The 18,474-nt window shown below is 40.6% G+C and overlaps 2 protein-coding genes across 9 annotated transcripts in view; one reads left to right on the forward strand and one right to left on the reverse strand.

Moving 5' to 3' along the window:
• Window positions 1-4,877, forward strand: part of LOC139473718 (thymidine phosphorylase-like) — a 40,466-nt gene extending 35,589 nt beyond the window's left edge. For both annotated transcript variants that reach the window (XM_071256437.1, XM_071256438.1), the window contains one exon: window positions 135-4,877. In XM_071256437.1, coding sequence (XP_071112538.1) covers window positions 135-271 — 137 coding nt within the window. In that variant the 3' untranslated portion in view covers window positions 272-4,877. The remainder of the gene's footprint in view (window positions 1-134) is intronic.
• Window positions 4,878-6,950: 2,073 nt separating this feature from the next.
• Window positions 6,951-15,647, reverse strand: LOC139474205 (adenosine 5'-monophosphoramidase HINT1-like). Of its 7 annotated transcripts, none has more exons than XM_071257109.1 (6): window positions 15,601-15,647; window positions 13,887-13,989; window positions 12,364-12,504; window positions 11,187-11,291; window positions 10,255-10,327; window positions 6,951-8,903 (listed from the first exon to the last, which is right to left on the reverse strand). In XM_071257109.1, exons 2-6 carry the CDS (start codon window positions 13,971-13,973, stop codon window positions 8,812-8,814), a joined length of 498 nt encoding a protein of 165 aa, XP_071113210.1. In that variant the 5' UTR covers window positions 13,974-13,989; window positions 15,601-15,647; the 3' UTR covers window positions 6,951-8,811. The 7 variants fall into 7 exon arrangements, with proteins under 7 accessions (XP_071113210.1, XP_071113211.1, XP_071113214.1 ...); XM_071257110.1 differs by having other exon boundaries at window positions 15,567-15,629; XM_071257113.1 differs by having other exon boundaries at window positions 15,544-15,613.
• Window positions 15,648-18,474: the final 2,827 nt, after the last annotated feature.

Consider the following 18,474-nt stretch of genomic DNA (forward strand, 5'->3'; position numbering starts at 1 on the left):
GATATAAATCACTGGATTGTCTGGTCCAGATTATTTACAAACCACCGTCATATAGCTGGAATATTGCTGAGTATGGCGTTAACCAATAAACAAATAAACAAACAAACTAAAATTGTTGATCTTCTTTTCTACAGGCAAGCCGTGGGTCAAGGTCCATATAAAGAATGACATTCCTGATAACCTCAGAGCCCAGCTGGAACAAGCCCTGGTTATCGGTAGTGAAGCTCCTGCTTCTGGCTCAAGCCGTGTCCAAGAAGTCGTTTCCGGTTGATACTGCTGCCGCCGTCATACATGTTCAGGGCCACACAACAGGCCATGTCTTCAATGTATACCGCCTAGTCATGCATATTTACTGGTCTGCTTTAACAAACGAATCTGTCTCTTTGTTAGAGAATGTATAGCATATGACTAGTTTAGTTGATAGTTTATATGCCTTGTCAACAAGTCTTCCATAGGACAACAGTATTACATATATCGTAGTATATATTTTAACACTTGCAAAGCTAGGATTCTTTGTGGGTGGGTCGTAACTTGTTTCAACTGAAACCAGAGATTTTGTGTCAGTTTATGGCCATCTGGTATCACATGACACCCCAGAGTGATGACGTTACAAACATCACTTGTTTCACGCTGTTTCATACTGGGTTTCACAATCCACTAGATTGAATAAGCTTATTTTTTCTAAATGATAGTTCATCTCTTCATCCTTTATATGTGACTTGTCTCAGGAGCAAACGCATCCATGCCGTCGTAGGCCCCGTTGCACAAAGCGATTTCAGATGTAAGACATAACTTCCATATATTACCATAGCGCTAATGTCGCTTTGTGGAACGGGTCCTTGGTTTTATACAACGAGTATTTCTGTTTTGTTTAACCAATCCGGTGATTGGTGTATGCACTCTTTATATATACCTGTATATAAATGTGCGTCTGTCTACCTGTCTACCGTCCATTTCTCTACCGCCCCAGTTGCCTATTTGTCGTCTAATGTAAACCCTCTGTATCCCCGTCTCTCCGTCTGTCGGGCGAGGTGTACACAATATTTACCCAGTTGCTCAAAGGATCGACGTCCCATCCAGAACAAGTTAGCATCCATATATATGATGGTGTTAAAATAACGTTTTTCACAAGCGATATAATACATAAACCGGTTAACTGTAAAATACTATTTCCCTTAGTTATATTGTACTTAAAGGTTATTTTACACTGTTTTGAAAGTTATATATATACCTGTTATTGATTCAAATGTATTTTAAACCGGTTATCTTCAACTGTACAATATTGTTTTACTTGGTGGTATCGTATTATGGAGTTATTGTACATTGTTGTTAAATTTTTAAGGTATAGAAAATTAGAAATATAGCTGTTGTTGACTTAAATCTAGTCTAAACCAGTTATCTTCGTCAACTGCACAATACTGTTTTACTTGGTTGTATTGTATTTATGAGTTATTTTACACTGTTGTTAATTTTTTAAGGTATAGAAAATTAGAAATATAGCTGTTATTGACTTAAATCTATTCTAAAGCGGTTATCTTCGTCAACTGTACAATACAGACATGCATGTACTGTTTTTTGTTTATTGTTTGATGTCAGATTTCTTATAACCATTGATTACAGTTATTTCCAACTATTTCTATAGTTAGTATAGTTAGATTCGCATCAAATAACAATGTATTATATATTAATCAGAGGATGCTGTAAACCTGATATCCGTGTTACATAGGTCCGACTGTGATGTCTGATCCCTGTATCTGACGGTCCTTGTACTTGCAGACATCTGGTTGTTGTGGGTAACCGCAGATCATTCTCCTACTTTACCACACTGCCATGTGACTAGAGGATAGCTCTTGTTTATACTTGGGTACAACTTGTCGGGTGCCCGTGTTACATAGGTCCGACTCTGATGTCTGATCCCTGTATCTGACGGTCCTTGTACTTGCAGACATCTGGTTGTTGTGGGTAACCGCAGATCATTCTCCTACTTTACCACACTGCCATGTGACTAGAGGATAGCTCTTGTTTATACTTGGGTACAACTTGTTGGGTGCCCGTGTTAGTTTGGTTGGTTTGTACTGGTCATTAATGTTACGAGTGGGGATCGTATCTGCGCGTCATTCAGTAAAGTCATTATTTGGGACAGATGGTCTCTACATACGTTTTCAGCGAGTATCTGCTGTTTTGCATGTGTTTATATAAATACACTGACAGATGACAACGACACAATATAGATGTTTCACAATCATCGGGAACATGACACTATGCACAAACTTTATACATGTATTTGTTTATCAATATGCATTATAGTTCTGTGCTAATTGGTATATATGACGGTTAGGGGTTTTAAACTGATATATGGCAGTAGTGTCCGTTACTGTATTACCTCTCATCAGTTAATGGTTATGGAAATGCTTGTACGATGCGACTAAGGGGATCGGATGGTCTGGCTCGCCGGCTTGGTTGATACATGTCATCGTATCAGAAATACGTAGATCGATGCTAGTGATATCTGTCACTGGATTGTCTGGTCCAGATTAAATTATTTACAGACCGCCGCCATAAAGATGAAATAGTGCTGAGTGCAACGTTAACCAACAAACAAACATGTTTATTGTCAGATGTCCTCGGTGTCGCTGCTTGTCATGGATGTGACGTGGAACTGATAATTAACAATAAACGGATGATGGTAGTCTGTCTTACAGACCCTGATACAAATATATATCAAATACAGCCCATGCAAGTCTATAATATTTGGCAAGTCTAGATCACTGCAGACCCTGATACAAATATATATCAAATACAGCCCATGCAAGTCTATAATATTTGGCAAGTCTAGATCACTGCAGTATCTGAAAATGAAGAGAGTCACTGGGCTCCTTTTTATTATATTTTTATTAAGATAACTGAACAACTGTTTTTATGTACGATATGTTCATTTCAGAGACTAGATTTTAGTCTAGGATGATGGGGTCGGCATCTTCCAGAAGAAAGAGAAACTGTGCTTTTACAGTCAGTTAACTCCCTTCCGTTAAGATGGCATTCGGCAAAAGGGAAGCAAAGGCTAAGTGACGAAGTTTTCAGGGATATTTTCATAAGGCTATTATTTCACAATATAACAAATGGCGTTGCAGTGTATACTTGTGTATCGAGTACCTGTTCTCTCTAGGCAGCATCGCTAAATCAATCCCAGTCGATACAGCCATTATTGATCACACCGGCTGCTCCAATACATCTCAGTAAATGCTCCTCTGTTGCCATCTCATCTACATACCATTACCCAACAGCTTTAAAACCATGGCTCCTTTGTCTCGATCGTGCATTAATTAACTGAATTAATTAGTTAAACACCACTTGGTAATGACGGAACTTCTTTTTCCCTTTAATTTACCTTGATGATTGACCAATGTCACGAAAACCCATTCGTCACCACTCGCATGTTTCCGTAACCTACATCGGCTTTGGGACGAGTTGGTCACGAATGACGAAACCGTGTCTCGAGCGGGATTCGGACCAGCGATGTATGTACCGAAAACTACCGAAAGCTACCGAAAGTCTTCTACCAGGGCCACAAGGAAGGACTCATGTGGTTTAGACAATGTCATATTTACTAACGTCAACACTAATAGATAATCCGTTTGTGAACGGGTATACTGTAAACTACGTTTATAACGAACACGCTTATAACGAACTGACGGATATAGCGAACTTACTTTTTTGTCCCGACTAATTGCTGTAGTTATGTTATATATATGCTTATAACGAACTACGTTTATAACGAACTAAAATTAGTGGTCCCTTTGAGTTCGTTATATCCGTAGTTTACTGTATTTGTGAGTAGTTCAGTATCCGATTGACCAACACCTTGTTTTAAAGGTTACACATCTAGTCGCATCACCTTCATTGATGACAAAAGTAGAACTGTTTTATGTAACTTTGCCTGCTAAGTTGAAACAATCTGCCTGTAACACCAAAACAGATTGATTTAGCATATAGGAAAGACAATTATGCCGCACCCTGCCAAAAGCTTGTGCGTTGTCTAAGAAGGCAGTGAAAACAAAGAGGTGAGTATTCACATAGTGTTGTTTACTTTCTAATAGAGTGTACAAAGACATTATGGCTCCGTGTTCCTTTCTGAATTCAAACTGAAGCTGATCTGGGACAACAGATTTGTTTTTACTGATCCATTTAGTTCTTCTATAAAATAAATGTTTTTCAAACAATTTAGAAATTTAGGGTTATTCCTCTATAGTTACGTGGATCAGATTTTGACGTTTAGCCTTTATAAATAGATATCACCATGCCTAGTTTATGGTTATATGGTATGCTATTCTCTAATTCTGTACGTGATTTGGTGGCTTTTCGTTAAAATCGCCCTTTCTTCATCAAGGGTATGATTGCTCATAATAGGCATATCAACATAGCGAAGTCATAATGAGTGCAAGCTTGTCCATGTACACTTTTTTATACTTTCAATGAGACGTTTTAGTAGAGATGCTGGTACCGACGCGTCGCATTTAAACGACAAAAGAACAGAAGTTAAGCATAGTTCTTGAATATGATTATAATAGCGTTCTTCAAAAAATCTTGTTTTAAGCATCTTAGTGCAAGGTTCTTTGAATGTTGGCCATAGTTAAAAATAGGTTACAACACTCAGGTTCCATGTTCAATCGTTCAAATGGTCACTGAAACCTGACCATTGCAACGATTCGACATCTGATCCTCGTGTTCCGAGCCTTGGGGCTCAACTGACCATTTCAGCGATCGATTAAACCTCGGAGCCTCGTTCTCTAACCTATACGATGTCTGAATATCGGTCATGTGTTCTGTTTGTTCCAAATGCCTGCATTCCATACAAAATAAACACTTTTTTCTCTTTATCCTGAGTTCACTTGTCAGTGTGTTACACCGGGGTATCCACGGTTAGCAATATCACAGGATACCGTTGTCGCAGAATGAGTGAGTGATTGGGTGAGCTGGGTTTGACGCAGCTTTGAACAGTATTTCAGTTATATCATGGCGTGCCATCTTGTTTGTTTGTTGTTTACGCCGCACTCAGCAATATTCCAGCTATATGACGGCGGTCTGTAAATAATGGAGTCTGGACCAGACAATCCAGTGATTGACATCATGAGTATCGACATGCATCAACCAAGTCAGCGCACCAGACCACCCGATCCTGTTAGTCGCCTCTTACGACAAGCATAGTCGCCTTTTACGGCAAGTATGGGTTGCTGAAGACCTATTCTACCCCGGATCTTCACGGGTCGAGTCAGCTTGATGTGGGAAGAGGTAAGATGAAATGGGGTTTAACGTCGCGTCCAAGATTATTGCACTTATATAGCGACGTGCATGCACGTGTGTGTGAGTGTGTGTGGCTGCTTGTACTAGTCCGGACTGATGCCGATGTATAGTGCTAGCTCACTGAGATACCATGCCACAGTTTAACATGAATACCCCACTCAGACACAGTATACTGACTCCGAGCCGACTAGTCCTTGTTTTAGCCCCTTAATGCCGAGCGCCAGACAGGGTAACAACAAGTACCACCTTTTAACGTCTTTTGGTATGACGCGGTTGGGGATCGAGCCCCGGACCTTCCGCTCTCCGGGCGGACGCTCTACCATTAGACCACGGAGGCGGTCTGATGTGGGAGGATAGCCCGAAGTGATGCAGGTCTCAGGCAGGGTAAGAATGTAGCGCTTTGAGCACGCTTTGGGGCATGGATTTGGCCGGTACGTGTCGACTCTCATCTCGGTAACCATGGCGATGTTAATGTAGATATTCGTACAGGGACCTTTTGTCGGCTTAGCGACGGCACGAACTGCTGGGCTATGGCTTGTTAGTAGCTTCAGGTCTGGCTTAAGTGGCTTATAACTCCCGTCACGGCGTGTCTGCCTTGCCATAACTTGTCGTGAATAGTCATGACATGTCTAGCTTAACGTTGCTTTTAACTGCCCGTCAGGGCGTGTCTGCCTTTTCGTAATGTGTCATGCTTTGTCATGACATGTCTGGCTTAACGTTGCTTATAACTGCCCGTCAGGGCGCGTCTGCCTTTTCGTATCGTGTCATGAATTGTCATGACATGTCTGGATTAACGTGGCTTTTAACTGCCCGTCACGGCGTGTCTGCTTTCGTAACTTGCCGTGCCGTGCCTTGTCATGCCTTGTGGTGGATTGATGTGGTTTGTCATATATATCACGGCTTGTTCCCTTCCCAGACCTGTTCACTCGAAGCGTAAGTGACACGTTGCTTCTTTTGGTTCTCTCAGAGATAATATTTAGAAACTTCCGAAACAGAAAGAAATAAAAGAAATAAAAGATCGATAAAACACATCTCTTTAATGGTAATGTACACGTTAACACAAACTTGTCCGGACAACAATTTACTGATGTCAAATATTAATGTCAGAAAAATACTTTGACATCTCTTCAATGATCATATTCTTATCCCACGATAACCTTACAATAGGTACAGTGTTGATAGCCTTGCAGTAAAGCGCCTGCTGGCTGGACCTGCCGAAGAGTGGGCTTCACATGGCTTTGAACAGTATTTTAGTTATAGCATGGCATGTCAGCTTAATGAAGGACAAAAGCCTGAAATGGCGTTTATCACTTTTGGGAAGTGAGTGAGTTGCATTTTACGCCGCTTTTAGTAATATTACAGCACTATCACGGCGGGGAACAACTGAAATGGGCTTCAAACATTGTACCCAGGGGAATCGAACCCAGGTCTTCGGCGTGACGAGCAAACGCTTTAACCAATAGGCTAACCCACTGTCCTTCCTTTTGGGAAGCTCTTGGTCACTGGGGGCGGTCAGGTAGCCTAGTGGTTAAAGCGTTCGCTCGTCACGCCGAAGACCCGGGTTCGATTCCCGACATGGGTACAATGTGTGAAGCCCATTTCAGTTGTCCCCCGCCGTGATAGTGCTGGAATATTGCTAAAAGCGGCGTAAAACTGTACTCACTCACTCACTCACTTGGTCACTGGTGGGCAAGCAGTGCGTGCGCTGTCAGAGACAAATAACAGTTATATTCTAGATATGGGAATGTTTCATCACCAGGCATCGTGCCAGCCATGTACATCATAATTACTTGAGTCGTGCCAATGTCAGCTAGGTCGCCAGTTCACCTGTTAAAAAAATCCTTAAACTTATCAATATACATGGATATTTTTGTTTCGCAAACTCATAACATTGTTCTCACAAAACAACTATTACAAAGTATCAGAATTTCATGAAATTGATATAAAACACAACTATCATCAATAATCAATCGTTCACGAAATATATCGGACTGCATAACTCTTCTAAATAACTTGTAAAATGTAAACAAATAAGGAAACATCAAAAACGCAATTTCAAGTTTACGTATCCTTATACTGGTTCGTTAAATCCCCATGCACCTCACAGTAACAGTCTTAATGCACACAGATTATTACGGAGACAATGCTTGAGTCTATGTTTTCAGATACATTACTACAAACAATTGCTTATTTTGTAATGCTTCACAGTACGTATCAAGGAAAGAAAATAGAAAAATGGCTGAATCCCTACCAGGTATTTGTACTTCTCAGTCACCCATAGATTAGATGTCCCTTGGGCACGCCAGAAACCTATGATTGTGGGTTCGAATCCCGGTTCTCCCTGATTATGTTTCTAGGTTTGTCAGCACCATACCCGTGCTCGTGGGTTTCACCAAGTGGTAAACGTCTGAGACCTGCATCACTTTTGGCTTTCCTCCAACATGAAGCTGACACCGTGATTTAACTGGAATACTGTTAAAAGCAGCATTAAACCCGACTCACTCTCTCACTCATAGATCAGATACTCAAGTGAGCGACACAAGTGACTACCTGTAGTCCCACCCTGTACAGGGAGTTTTTTAGAAACAACCCTTCCAAGACACACAAACTGTACATCAGACACATTATGAAGGGTTATTTTCTGTGTATAAAGGGTTAATTTTCTGTACAAATGCCATTCTTACATCACTTGGAGGATATATGGGATATACAGTTATTACAATCACAGAGACATGCTGCCACTAGTGTAGCCCACTTCAGCCACAAGCATACACCCTCCGATTACACAGCTACACATTTATATGAAGCCACAAAACTTCAAACACTGCATGCACCATGATCAACCTTGTTTGGAGCTTTGGAATCCAGGGAACTTCAGCCACTGCTCAATACACATGAAACTATTCAAAACTATATCAGCAGGGTCTGATAAATAAAGGCACATATAGTAAGGTCACTTTTTTCAAGTCTCTTGATTTACATGTCTTGTTTAAAAAACAAACATGAACAAAAAACATAAAACTTTTATGTGATCTCACACAAAATTGTTGGTGTGTGAAATAAAAGAAGGGAAAAGTGTATCAGGGAAAATAAAAGGGTTTCTTCTGCTGTATTTATATATTTTGAAATGTTTTCTTCATAACTGATATTATGTAACAGAATCAAAATAGCTTTCTTAACTTTAATTTAATTTCCCTTTTATGAATTTTTTGGCCAGCGGATCCTTAAGCAATTGCTTGTAAAGTGTCCTTGGGTCGTCATTGCTGACAGTGATGCCAACTGGTTTTTGGAGATTTTAGGAGTGCTTCAAATCTGAGATTGGTTCCATCGGAAATATTCGTTAAATCCCTAAGCACCCCAAAGCAACATTATAGTGCACAAAGATTATGAGGGGTACAATCGACAATTAAATGGGAATATATTTATTAGATTCTTCTGTTTGTGTTGAGCCTGAAATAAAAAAAATCTTTTTGACCAACCCCACCCCAATATCCTATCTGACACCGTCCTCTACCCCGGCGGCCATGACATCTGTCGTCCCCCAATGATGTGAATGTGAAGATGATAGACGGACTGAGCTCCATGCTTGCCATTGTTGATCACTGCAACATAACACTGAAACTTATAACCAATTCATAGCAATATGACATTGTAATACAAAATACAGCAGCATGTATCGTCACGAAGACATCCAAATGGACTCCAGTAACACCTGCTCTGATGTCGCTTCACTGGTTACCATTCAAAGCCAGAATTGAATTCAAAATTCTAACCCTGGCCTACAAATGCTACATGGAAACAGCCCCATTATATCTCACCGAACTACTGCCTAAATACAAGCCTTCAAGATCTCTCCGTTCTCAAAATAACCACCTGTTACAAGTCCCGGAAACCCATCTCAAAACCTTTGGTCAAAGATCTTTCCAGTTTTGCGCTTCCTCGCTATGGAACAAACTACCATCTGATCTTAAGCTGTCGCCATCGCTTTCATCCTTCAAGGCTCATCTGAAAACATACTTTTTCACACAACACTATCACCTCTACTCCCCTTTCATTAGCATTACTTGCTAAAACTATGTAGCGCCATGAGCATTAACTTGGAGAATGGAATCTGGCGCAGTATAAATGGACTTATTATTATTATTATTATTAATATACTGCTCCACATTTGCGAGGGATACATCGCTATGTCATACTTTTCCATAACCAGAGGACAGTAGCTGGTGTACTTGAATTCTGTGCTTACTGTTATTAACTTTACATGAAGCTGAACATGCATGGCTATATGGGATACTAGTTGTATGACAACATCTCCAAGCAACCAATCACACACACTCAGATCCCCCGCTCAGAAAATCCCTGTCAATGGTTGAGCAGTATCAGAAATTATTACCTATGAGGGCAAACATATCGGGGTTCATAAAAATCATATGTGATCTAGGGTCATGTCACGTCATGAGACTACAGTGTATTGTTTCCGTCATCCAAATGGCATTGTTGACGTCATTCGAATCTTATTGTGACGTGAGGTCAGAATGACGTCACACTAGAAACGACGTCATAGCTGAAGATTGTTGACGTCATTCAACAAAGTGTGGTTCCACTGCTGTTGCAACATGCTGTCCTTATAGGTAAACACTACAATTTGTTTCTGTATGTAGACATCTTCGGTAAAATATAGAACACTATTTTCATGTTCATGTCATACTATGTTTACGATTGTTTGTTTGTTGTTTAACGCCGCACTCAGCAATATGGTTGTTTACGACACTCGTGCCAAAATATCGGAATTTAGACACTCCTGTCGTAAACATAGTATGACATATGATATCATGTAAACACTCATATAATATCCTCTAAGTTCTGACAGGATCATAGGAGTCATCATGACTGTCTTGTGGAGACATGTGTTGCTATGACAACAGTACTGTATCAGCTAGCTGTACAACTCACCCAGTCTGTAGCCTTCATCGAGCTTCTGTTTCTTTGCTACTTTCTTAGCCACAACCATCAGATGGCCCAACAGCTGAAAAGGGGAAGTAACTCTGGCATCACGTATCCTGTCTGTTATATCACTCCACTGTTTATCTACCTACATGTTACATGAACACCACTGGACTAGTGATATGCTACTTTCTTAGCCACAATCATCAGATGGCCCAACAGCTGAAAAGGGGAAGTAACTCTGGCATCACCTATCCTGTCTGTTATATCACTCCACTGTTTATCTACCTACATGATACATGGGCATCACTGGACAAGTGATATGCTACTTCACTGTAAGACTTGTTATTAGAAGAAATAGAGAAACTCATCCAAGTGTCTTTTGATATCAAATATATCAACACGAGTTGATAAAAGTGGAAAAATTCCCAGGCTTGCCGAGGATTTTTGCCACTTTTATCAACGAGTCTTGATATATTTGATATCAAAAGACACGAGGGTGAGATTTATTTATCATCCAACATCATTCTTTCAACTTTTTCAATTTGTAGACAGTAATTAGCAGTGACTTCAGTGTAAAAACTACTGCAAACAGCTTCAGTAGCAGAGCCATTAGTGATGTCATTTGATTGTGACGTCATGGTAACCCTAATGCGACGTCAAATTTTAACTCACTCACTCACTCCTGATTACCACAGGTGCACGAAATGTGAGTGAGTGAGTATGGTTTTACGCCACTTTTAGCAATATTCCAGCAATATCACAGCTGGGGACACCAGAAATGAGCTTCACACATTGTACCCGATACGGGAATCGTACCCGGGTCTTCGGCGTGACGAGCGAAGGCTTTAACCACTAGGCTACCCAACCGCCCCTGCACGAAAAATGTGATGATACACATAATATATGAATGATAAATAACGACCTCTGTCTGATATTACCTTCTCATCCTCGTCAACTGCCTCACTCAGCATGGTTATAGGTTTCCGGGGAATCACCAGGAAATGGACAGGAGCTTGTGGGTTGACATCAGCAAACGCCATACACTGAGACAATAGAGGGAGAGAGAGAGTATAGTCATCTTCCCGAGGCAAGGGCGTTAACTGACTACAAAAGTCCAGACGCATAGACCCGTTCGTCCAACCCAAATGAGACTCCATAATTCCAGCCGAGTTCGGCAAGGGTGGAAACTGGTCTTTATAGTCAGTTAAGTCTCCTCCCTCGAAAAATGCTCATTCAAAAACAAAGAAGACAAAACTCAGGACCAAGGAACCCAATCAGTGTCCATATTGAAGTCTTGTCAACCAGGCCACTTGGAACATTGAGTGAGAGTGAGAATGGTTTTACGCCGCTTTTAGCAATATTCCAGCAATATCACGGCGGGGGACACCAGAAATGGGCTTCACACATTGTACCCATGTCGGGAATCGGACCCGGCTCTTTGACGTGACGAGTGAACACTTTAACCACTAGGCTACCTGACCGCCCCTTGGAACATTGAGTTACAAACATAATGAAGCAAATGAAGTACTGATAGAAAAGTAACAAATGTTATATTTGGGATACTTTACTCAGAAAGTGTTATCCCAAACATAACATTTGTTACATTTGACCACTTTCTAAATGGCATTGTGTGTTCATAGCTTTCGGCTATGGGAGCCATGCAAATTCAAACTTGTCAGAGGGGTGCACAAAGTATGTGATCTAGACTACCAGTTGTCAGACTTTCATTTTTGTGGAAGCCTCCGTGGCTGAGCGGGTTTAATTGCTGACTTTGTGTGCTGGCAATTAGGTGCCTTACTCTATCAGTGTGGGATCGAATCCAGACAGGACACAACCCAAAAAAGTAACATTTGTTACATTTGACCACTTTCTACATGGCATTGTGCGTTCATATCGATAGACATAGAGAATCTCACCCAAGTGTCTTTTGATTTTAAATATATCAACACAAGTTGATAAAAGTAGAAAAACTCCGAGGCTTGCCGATCTCGATCTCACCCTAGCGATATCTTCTGTGGGAGCAGTTTGGGATGATAAATATCGTATTGAGACTCTAGTATCAAGATATGTACTGATACATGAGGCAGCCGTACTGTGACACCCTGGTCAACATACCTGGTCATCTTCATACAATATGTTGGCCGGTATAGTCTTGTCCAGGATCTTGGAGAAGATGGTTGGCTGTCCGGTATACTTGGCCGCAGCCTGAGCCTTGCTCACCTCATCACTGCCGCAGTCCGTGGAGAGCGTGATGCTCTGGCAAGGAAATCACCACAGTATACTCTAGGGCTGGGACGAGTCCAAATTGACTACCCAGGTACCCACCTCCCTATTATCCGACCCTACCCGGGTACCCACTGTAGGTCTCAGGAGATGTCTCAAAATGTCCAATTGGGAACATTTTTAGCACAGCCCTGGCAAAACATATTCAGATGCATGTATTAAACAATCTGGTCATTCATACACTGAAGTTGAAATAAGTTATATCTTTATTCAACCATATGAAAAGTCAGAAGGAATGGAAGCACAGTCAGAAAGAAATGCGAACATTATTGACTTGTAGTGTTACCATAGAGTTCTAGAAATTTTTGTCATTTAACAATATATCACGTGACTCACCACTGGTCCGGGTAGTCCTGTGGGTACCCGGGTCCTACTCAGTACCCACCCGACCCGGGTACCAGAGTTACCCGTCCCAGCCCTAGTATACTCATCTCCACAGGAAGAGCTACACTTAATGCTTACAAAAGGACTTGGATGAATGTGAGTCAGCTAAATCATATATAAATCACCGACACAGTATGCCAAAAACAGCCAACAGTGGTGTTAGGATTCTTCAAGCAGGTAAACCAGTGGGTGATAGCGTGAGCATCGAAATCATCAGGGTTTCAGATCAATATATTTTCATTGACTGACTGTCAAAATGTTTAAATTTATCTTTAATTGTTTTAGATAAAACAATGTTCTATCAAAAATTGATATATCATGAAAATGTCCTAATACATTTGTCGCCAGAAAAATCAGTCCTGATTGATATGATGACACATTTAGGAAGATGGTCATCACTGAATACCCTACGACACACAGCCATTGTGGCCACTTAATCCCCATTTAACTCCCCTTTACGCAGCCATGTCATCATATATTGCAACGTTCATTTATAATTGTCACTACTGTATCGATATAAATTTATGAATATTGATTCTAAATCAATAATTCACTGCCACAGAAAAGTTTTACATTTAAGACTACCACGGTATAGATATAATAATAAGAAGGCTAACATTATTTGTAAAAATTAACTGATCAGCCCAGTTCATTATTAGCCTTTGTTGATTAATTGCATGTCTAGACAGAATTCTTACATTTATACACATACAGAATAACTAATTTTGTTATTAATCTATATATCATGGTACGTTTGAATCGATAGATCGATACTAACCTTTCCAATTAATGACAACCCTAATTTTATGACAGGACTGTTTGCACAGATTCCCCATAGAGGGACACTTCTTGGTCAGTTAGAAAAGTATGTGATGAATTACAAGAATGTTCCAATGCTGTATCATTAAATAATCATTAATGTCAGTTTAATATCAGTTGGCTGGCTGTGGATGGCTTTAATTAACACCTACCTGGGTCTGTGGAGTTATCCGTGAGATGAGGTTTGCTGCGGTCAAATAGCGGAGGGGATTCAGCTGCTGGGCATAGTGACGTAGCATCGTGGGCAGGTAACTCCTGTAGCAAGAAACTGACTTTAGTACATGTGAGTTACAATTAACACCAACATCTGTCCGTTGTGTAACTATTGATCAACACATCCGTACAGTGGAAACTCATTGATGACATCTCTTATTGACCAGTAACCATGGTAAAAAAATTTAAAAAAGTAACAAAATGACAAAGTTGATTTTAAGAAATGCCTATCAAACAATTCAACCGTAACAAAATATCCAACAAATGATATTCCACACATATAGCTATACAGTACACTGTAAGCAGGGTATATTGTTGTCTAGTGTTAATTTTTATCCAAAATGCACCTTGTTTGTGACAGTATAGTCATGTTTTATAGCATTCTAATCAGAGCTATGTTGTTTAAGTCCCTCTGACTCTCCTAGAAATCAGCAAAATCTAGGAAATGGACATGCTAGGCTCTCCCTTCATCGTAAATAATGCAAGAAAATCTGCAGTGTCTTTGGGTATGGGTCCTCATCACACCATCACAATACTCCTGCTAAATTGGTAAGTTGAAATGTCCCCAGCTGTGAAGCTAAAGTCCTCATAACATGAGATCAGACAGTCTCTGACAAGGAAACATGTTGGATTTGTCATTAGCGCTGGCAAATAAACAACATTGATATAACAAACATAGAATAAAACAGGAGCATAACATGTTAAACACTAACATTAAAATTTATTAAAATAATTGAATTTTAATCAAAATAATTTTAATTAAAATTAAATCAAAATAACTTCATTGAAATTTAATTAAACTAAATGAAATTTAATTAAACTAAATGAAATTTAATTTTAAAACATTTTCAGAAAGGTTATTTTTGGACACTTTGAACACAAGTGTAAACTTGTACAAAACTTCTCTGAAAAGATCATGTAACAGGCAATGAAGAGGTTAATAAGACATGTTCGCAGATATGAAGCCTCACTTTTTTAATATACACAACCTAGTGGTAGGTCCTACGCTGTGACACTAGCAATGTGCGATTGTGTGAAGTCTTTATAGCCAGACGTGATGTCTGCTTCCCTCCATGACAGAGCAGTTAATCCTGTCAAATCACCAATTAGCATGGCAATGATTACATGAATCATGTTTCGATTCATTAACAAAGTATGAAAACATGATCAAATTAGAAAAAACATCACGTTTCTCTTGCCACTGTCATGATTCGTTATTCAAGGAAACATGAAAAACGTATTACAAAAACAGCTGATTCCATCAGTGATTGCATGAATCAGTTAGATCTATATTGTAACGCCAGTTTAGGAGTGTTTAGGTGTCACATCCTGTCATGTCAAACAAGTGAATACGTGTCAAAAGAAACGTACTTACGTAGCATAACGTTGTTAACATACCAACTATTAAATACAAACGAGTCATTTTCGGCTGTCAGTTTGTGTATGTTGTTAAAGACATTTTATTAGCGGTACGTTTCAGTAGTGTTATGGCTGGAGTTGTCTACCTTTAGGGACGGGGTTGACACGCTTATTATTTCTTATTTCAAAACAGCAGATGCATATGAGCGGAGAAGGTATTCATGCATAAAGATTAACTTAGGTCAATGGGATGTCCTCACGTTGTCACTCATACTAGATCATTAAACTGCATACCTCACACCAAAACACTATCCTACTCGAGCTTCTTGCCGGAAGATGGCGCTGCCATATAATAATACTATTGTCTGGACGTCATATAAAAAGTCCTGGGACAGCTATGTGATCTGGTGGCATTTCGAATCTTCCGGCAAAGATGGGTTGTTTTTTTCATATGAGACAAGCCACCAATTGCATAAGGTGACATTCGTGTTCAGTTTTAACTATTCTATTTTGTCAAATAAAAAACCCTAAAAATTTGTACATAATTTAGGGATTGCTCAATTATTATGGGGGTGGGGGAGGTGTCATGGAAAAAAATGTTACTCAAAGGCGGGTGTGGGGCGGCAAAATATGATACAGTTCCAATGCCCATCTCACCGCCATCCCCCACCCCACCCCCATCCCCACGACCCCAATCTCCTTTCCGCTGTAATAAATGACCAGACCATAATTAAATTGTGCCAATTTGTGTCTTTAGTGTAAAAGTGTTGCATGTAACACAATATAACTCTCTCTTTTTTTCAAGGCACTTTTTTGTGTTTTTACCGTGGTCGTGTCTTTTCACCAGACGAACAGATAATATATTCCATAGCTCTGTTTACTCTTATTATTTCAGTATACAAGTTGAAGGCTACACAGGCAAAATAAATTTTTATCCCATAAACATTAACATAGAATAAAACAGTTTTCCGGCTAAGTCGCGAGTTTGCCTGCTTAACACCGGAGACAGTAGACAGGATCAGGACAAGGGGGTCAGATGCTGGAGCTAGCCACATGATTCATCGTCCGTAGCTTACTGTTGTTTGTTGTCTATCGCCGCACGAAGCTCGACCAGACAATCCAGTGATTGATATCATGAGCATCGATTCATGCACTTGGGATAACATGACATGCATCAACCAAGTAAGCGAACCTGACGACCCGATCCCCCTGTGTGTTTGTGTGGTGAACGTATACAGAAAACTGTGCTGTGTGGTTGTTCACGATATACAGTGTACAGAAATAAAACAAAGTGACACAAATATCGATATGAGTGTGAGTGAGATGGGTTTAACGCCGCTTTTAACATTATTCCGGTTATATCGCGGCGTGTCAGCTTAATGTGGGAGGAAATCCCGAAGTGATGCAGGTCTCAGACGTTTACCACTTCGGTAAAACCCACGAGCACGGGTATGGTGCTGACAAACCTAGAAACATACTCGGGGCGAACCGGGATTCGAACCCACAATCATAGGTTTCTGGCGTGCCCAGGGGACGCAACTCTGCACAGCGAATCGCGGCGCCACAGACGACTGGGCCCCCCGTGCCCCCCAATATCGATATGAATACGCAGATCTAAAGGCGGGCTCAGGGGAGCCGCGCATCCCCACCCACTCCCTTTTTGAAGCACATAAATCATGTTGACGTATAAAAAAAAATATGATTGAATCATTTGGTGCTACGTTTTCAACAAATATAACAATTAACTGGCTCATTTTGGCTTTCAAACGCAACTTGTTTACAATTTATTTATTTGCATTCATATAGCATTGTTTTTATTTTAGGTGCAACCCCTTTCTAAACAGATGTATCCGCGATTAAGAAGTGACTACTTACAAATCCGCTAGTCTAGGGGTCAGTGGGAATATGGAAGGACAACTTGTTTTATCCTAAATCACCTTATCGTATGGTCTCTGTCTAAATTTAGTGGGTGTCTAGTTATATATGTCACATTTACCATTACTCCGAAATGAGACCTGGCCGCCCAGTGAGTGTATTGTCAACAATATGACAGCTCGTGTATTTCATTTCAGCTCGTATGGTCGAATCTGGAACGGTCAAACCATTGGTGGATAGCATGAACAACAGTTCTCGTCAGTGGGGTACGATGTTATACTAAATCAGCAAGGTTCCAGCTCGGCCTGGTTCCCTGGGTATGCTGCGCTGGCGCTACACTGAGCACTGAGCCAGCGCAGCTTACCCAGGGAACCAGGCTTGGTCCAGCTGTGTGGGTATTTGTCTAGCTGTGATCCATTGTGGCCACCCGATCCTCATTAACACCGCCGTCCATGTTTTACACAATTAAAACATAATACAGACACACCTTTACATCTGTCTGTCTATTTGTTTACACAAGACACGCACCTATCTGTGTGATAGTAGCATCAGGTCGTGATCCGAAGGTCGTAGTGTCACGCTTCACTCTCATAGAAATCACGCTTTTGAGAAAATAAGAATTACTTGCCGATAAGCCAGTGCGTGTCACCTCTATCCATTGTACTGCCACCAAGCAGATGTTTTAATATATATAGATGTGCGTCTGTGTGTGAGTAGGGGTTATACGTGTTTGCGTTGATATTGGCACATGTGTAAACGTGCTTCTTTTTAAAAGCAGCACGTACGGAGAGAATAAATGACGCAATGAGGACGTCGCCTGTAACAACAGACAATCCGTCATCAAGACCACCATGTCCTATAATGGAGATGTTAATGTTTGACGCCGCACTCAGCAATATTCAAGCTATATGATGGCGGTCTGTAAATAATCGATTCTGTCGTCTCTAACGACAAGCATAGTCGCCCCTAACGACAAGCATAGTCACATCTAACGACAAGCAAAGTCACTTCTAACGACAAGCATAGTATCCTCTAACGACAAGCATAGTCACCTCTAACGACGAGCATGGTCACCTCTAACAACAAGCATAGTCGCCTCTAACGACAAGCATGGTTACCTCTAACGACAAGCATAGTCTCCTCTAATGACAAGCATAGTCACCTCTAATGACAAGCATAGTCAGCTCAAACGACAAGCATAGTCATCTCAAACGACAAGCATAGCCGCCTCTATCTACAAGCATATTCACCTCAAACGACAAGCATAGTCGCCTCTATCGACAAGCATAATCA

This window comes from Haliotis cracherodii, unplaced genomic scaffold, assembly GCF_022045235.1.
Source record: "Haliotis cracherodii isolate W230 unplaced genomic scaffold, xgHalCrac1.p SCAF_3, whole genome shotgun sequence".
In the NCBI taxonomy this organism is placed as follows: Eukaryota; Metazoa; Mollusca; class Gastropoda; order Lepetellida; family Haliotidae; genus Haliotis; species Haliotis cracherodii.

What these genes read in the sequence shown, in the direction of transcription:
- LOC139474205 (XM_071257108.1), bottom strand. An exon ending in TATTGTATGAAGATGACCAG is followed by an intron (nt 11,292 to 12,363) that starts GTATGTTGACCA and finishes CTATTGTCTCAG; the next exon opens with TGTATGGCGTTTGCTGATGT. An exon ending in CGATGAAGGCTACAGACTGG is followed by an intron (nt 8,904 to 10,254) that starts GTGAGTTGTACA and finishes GTTATGTTGCAG; the next exon opens with TGATCAACAATGGCAAGCAT.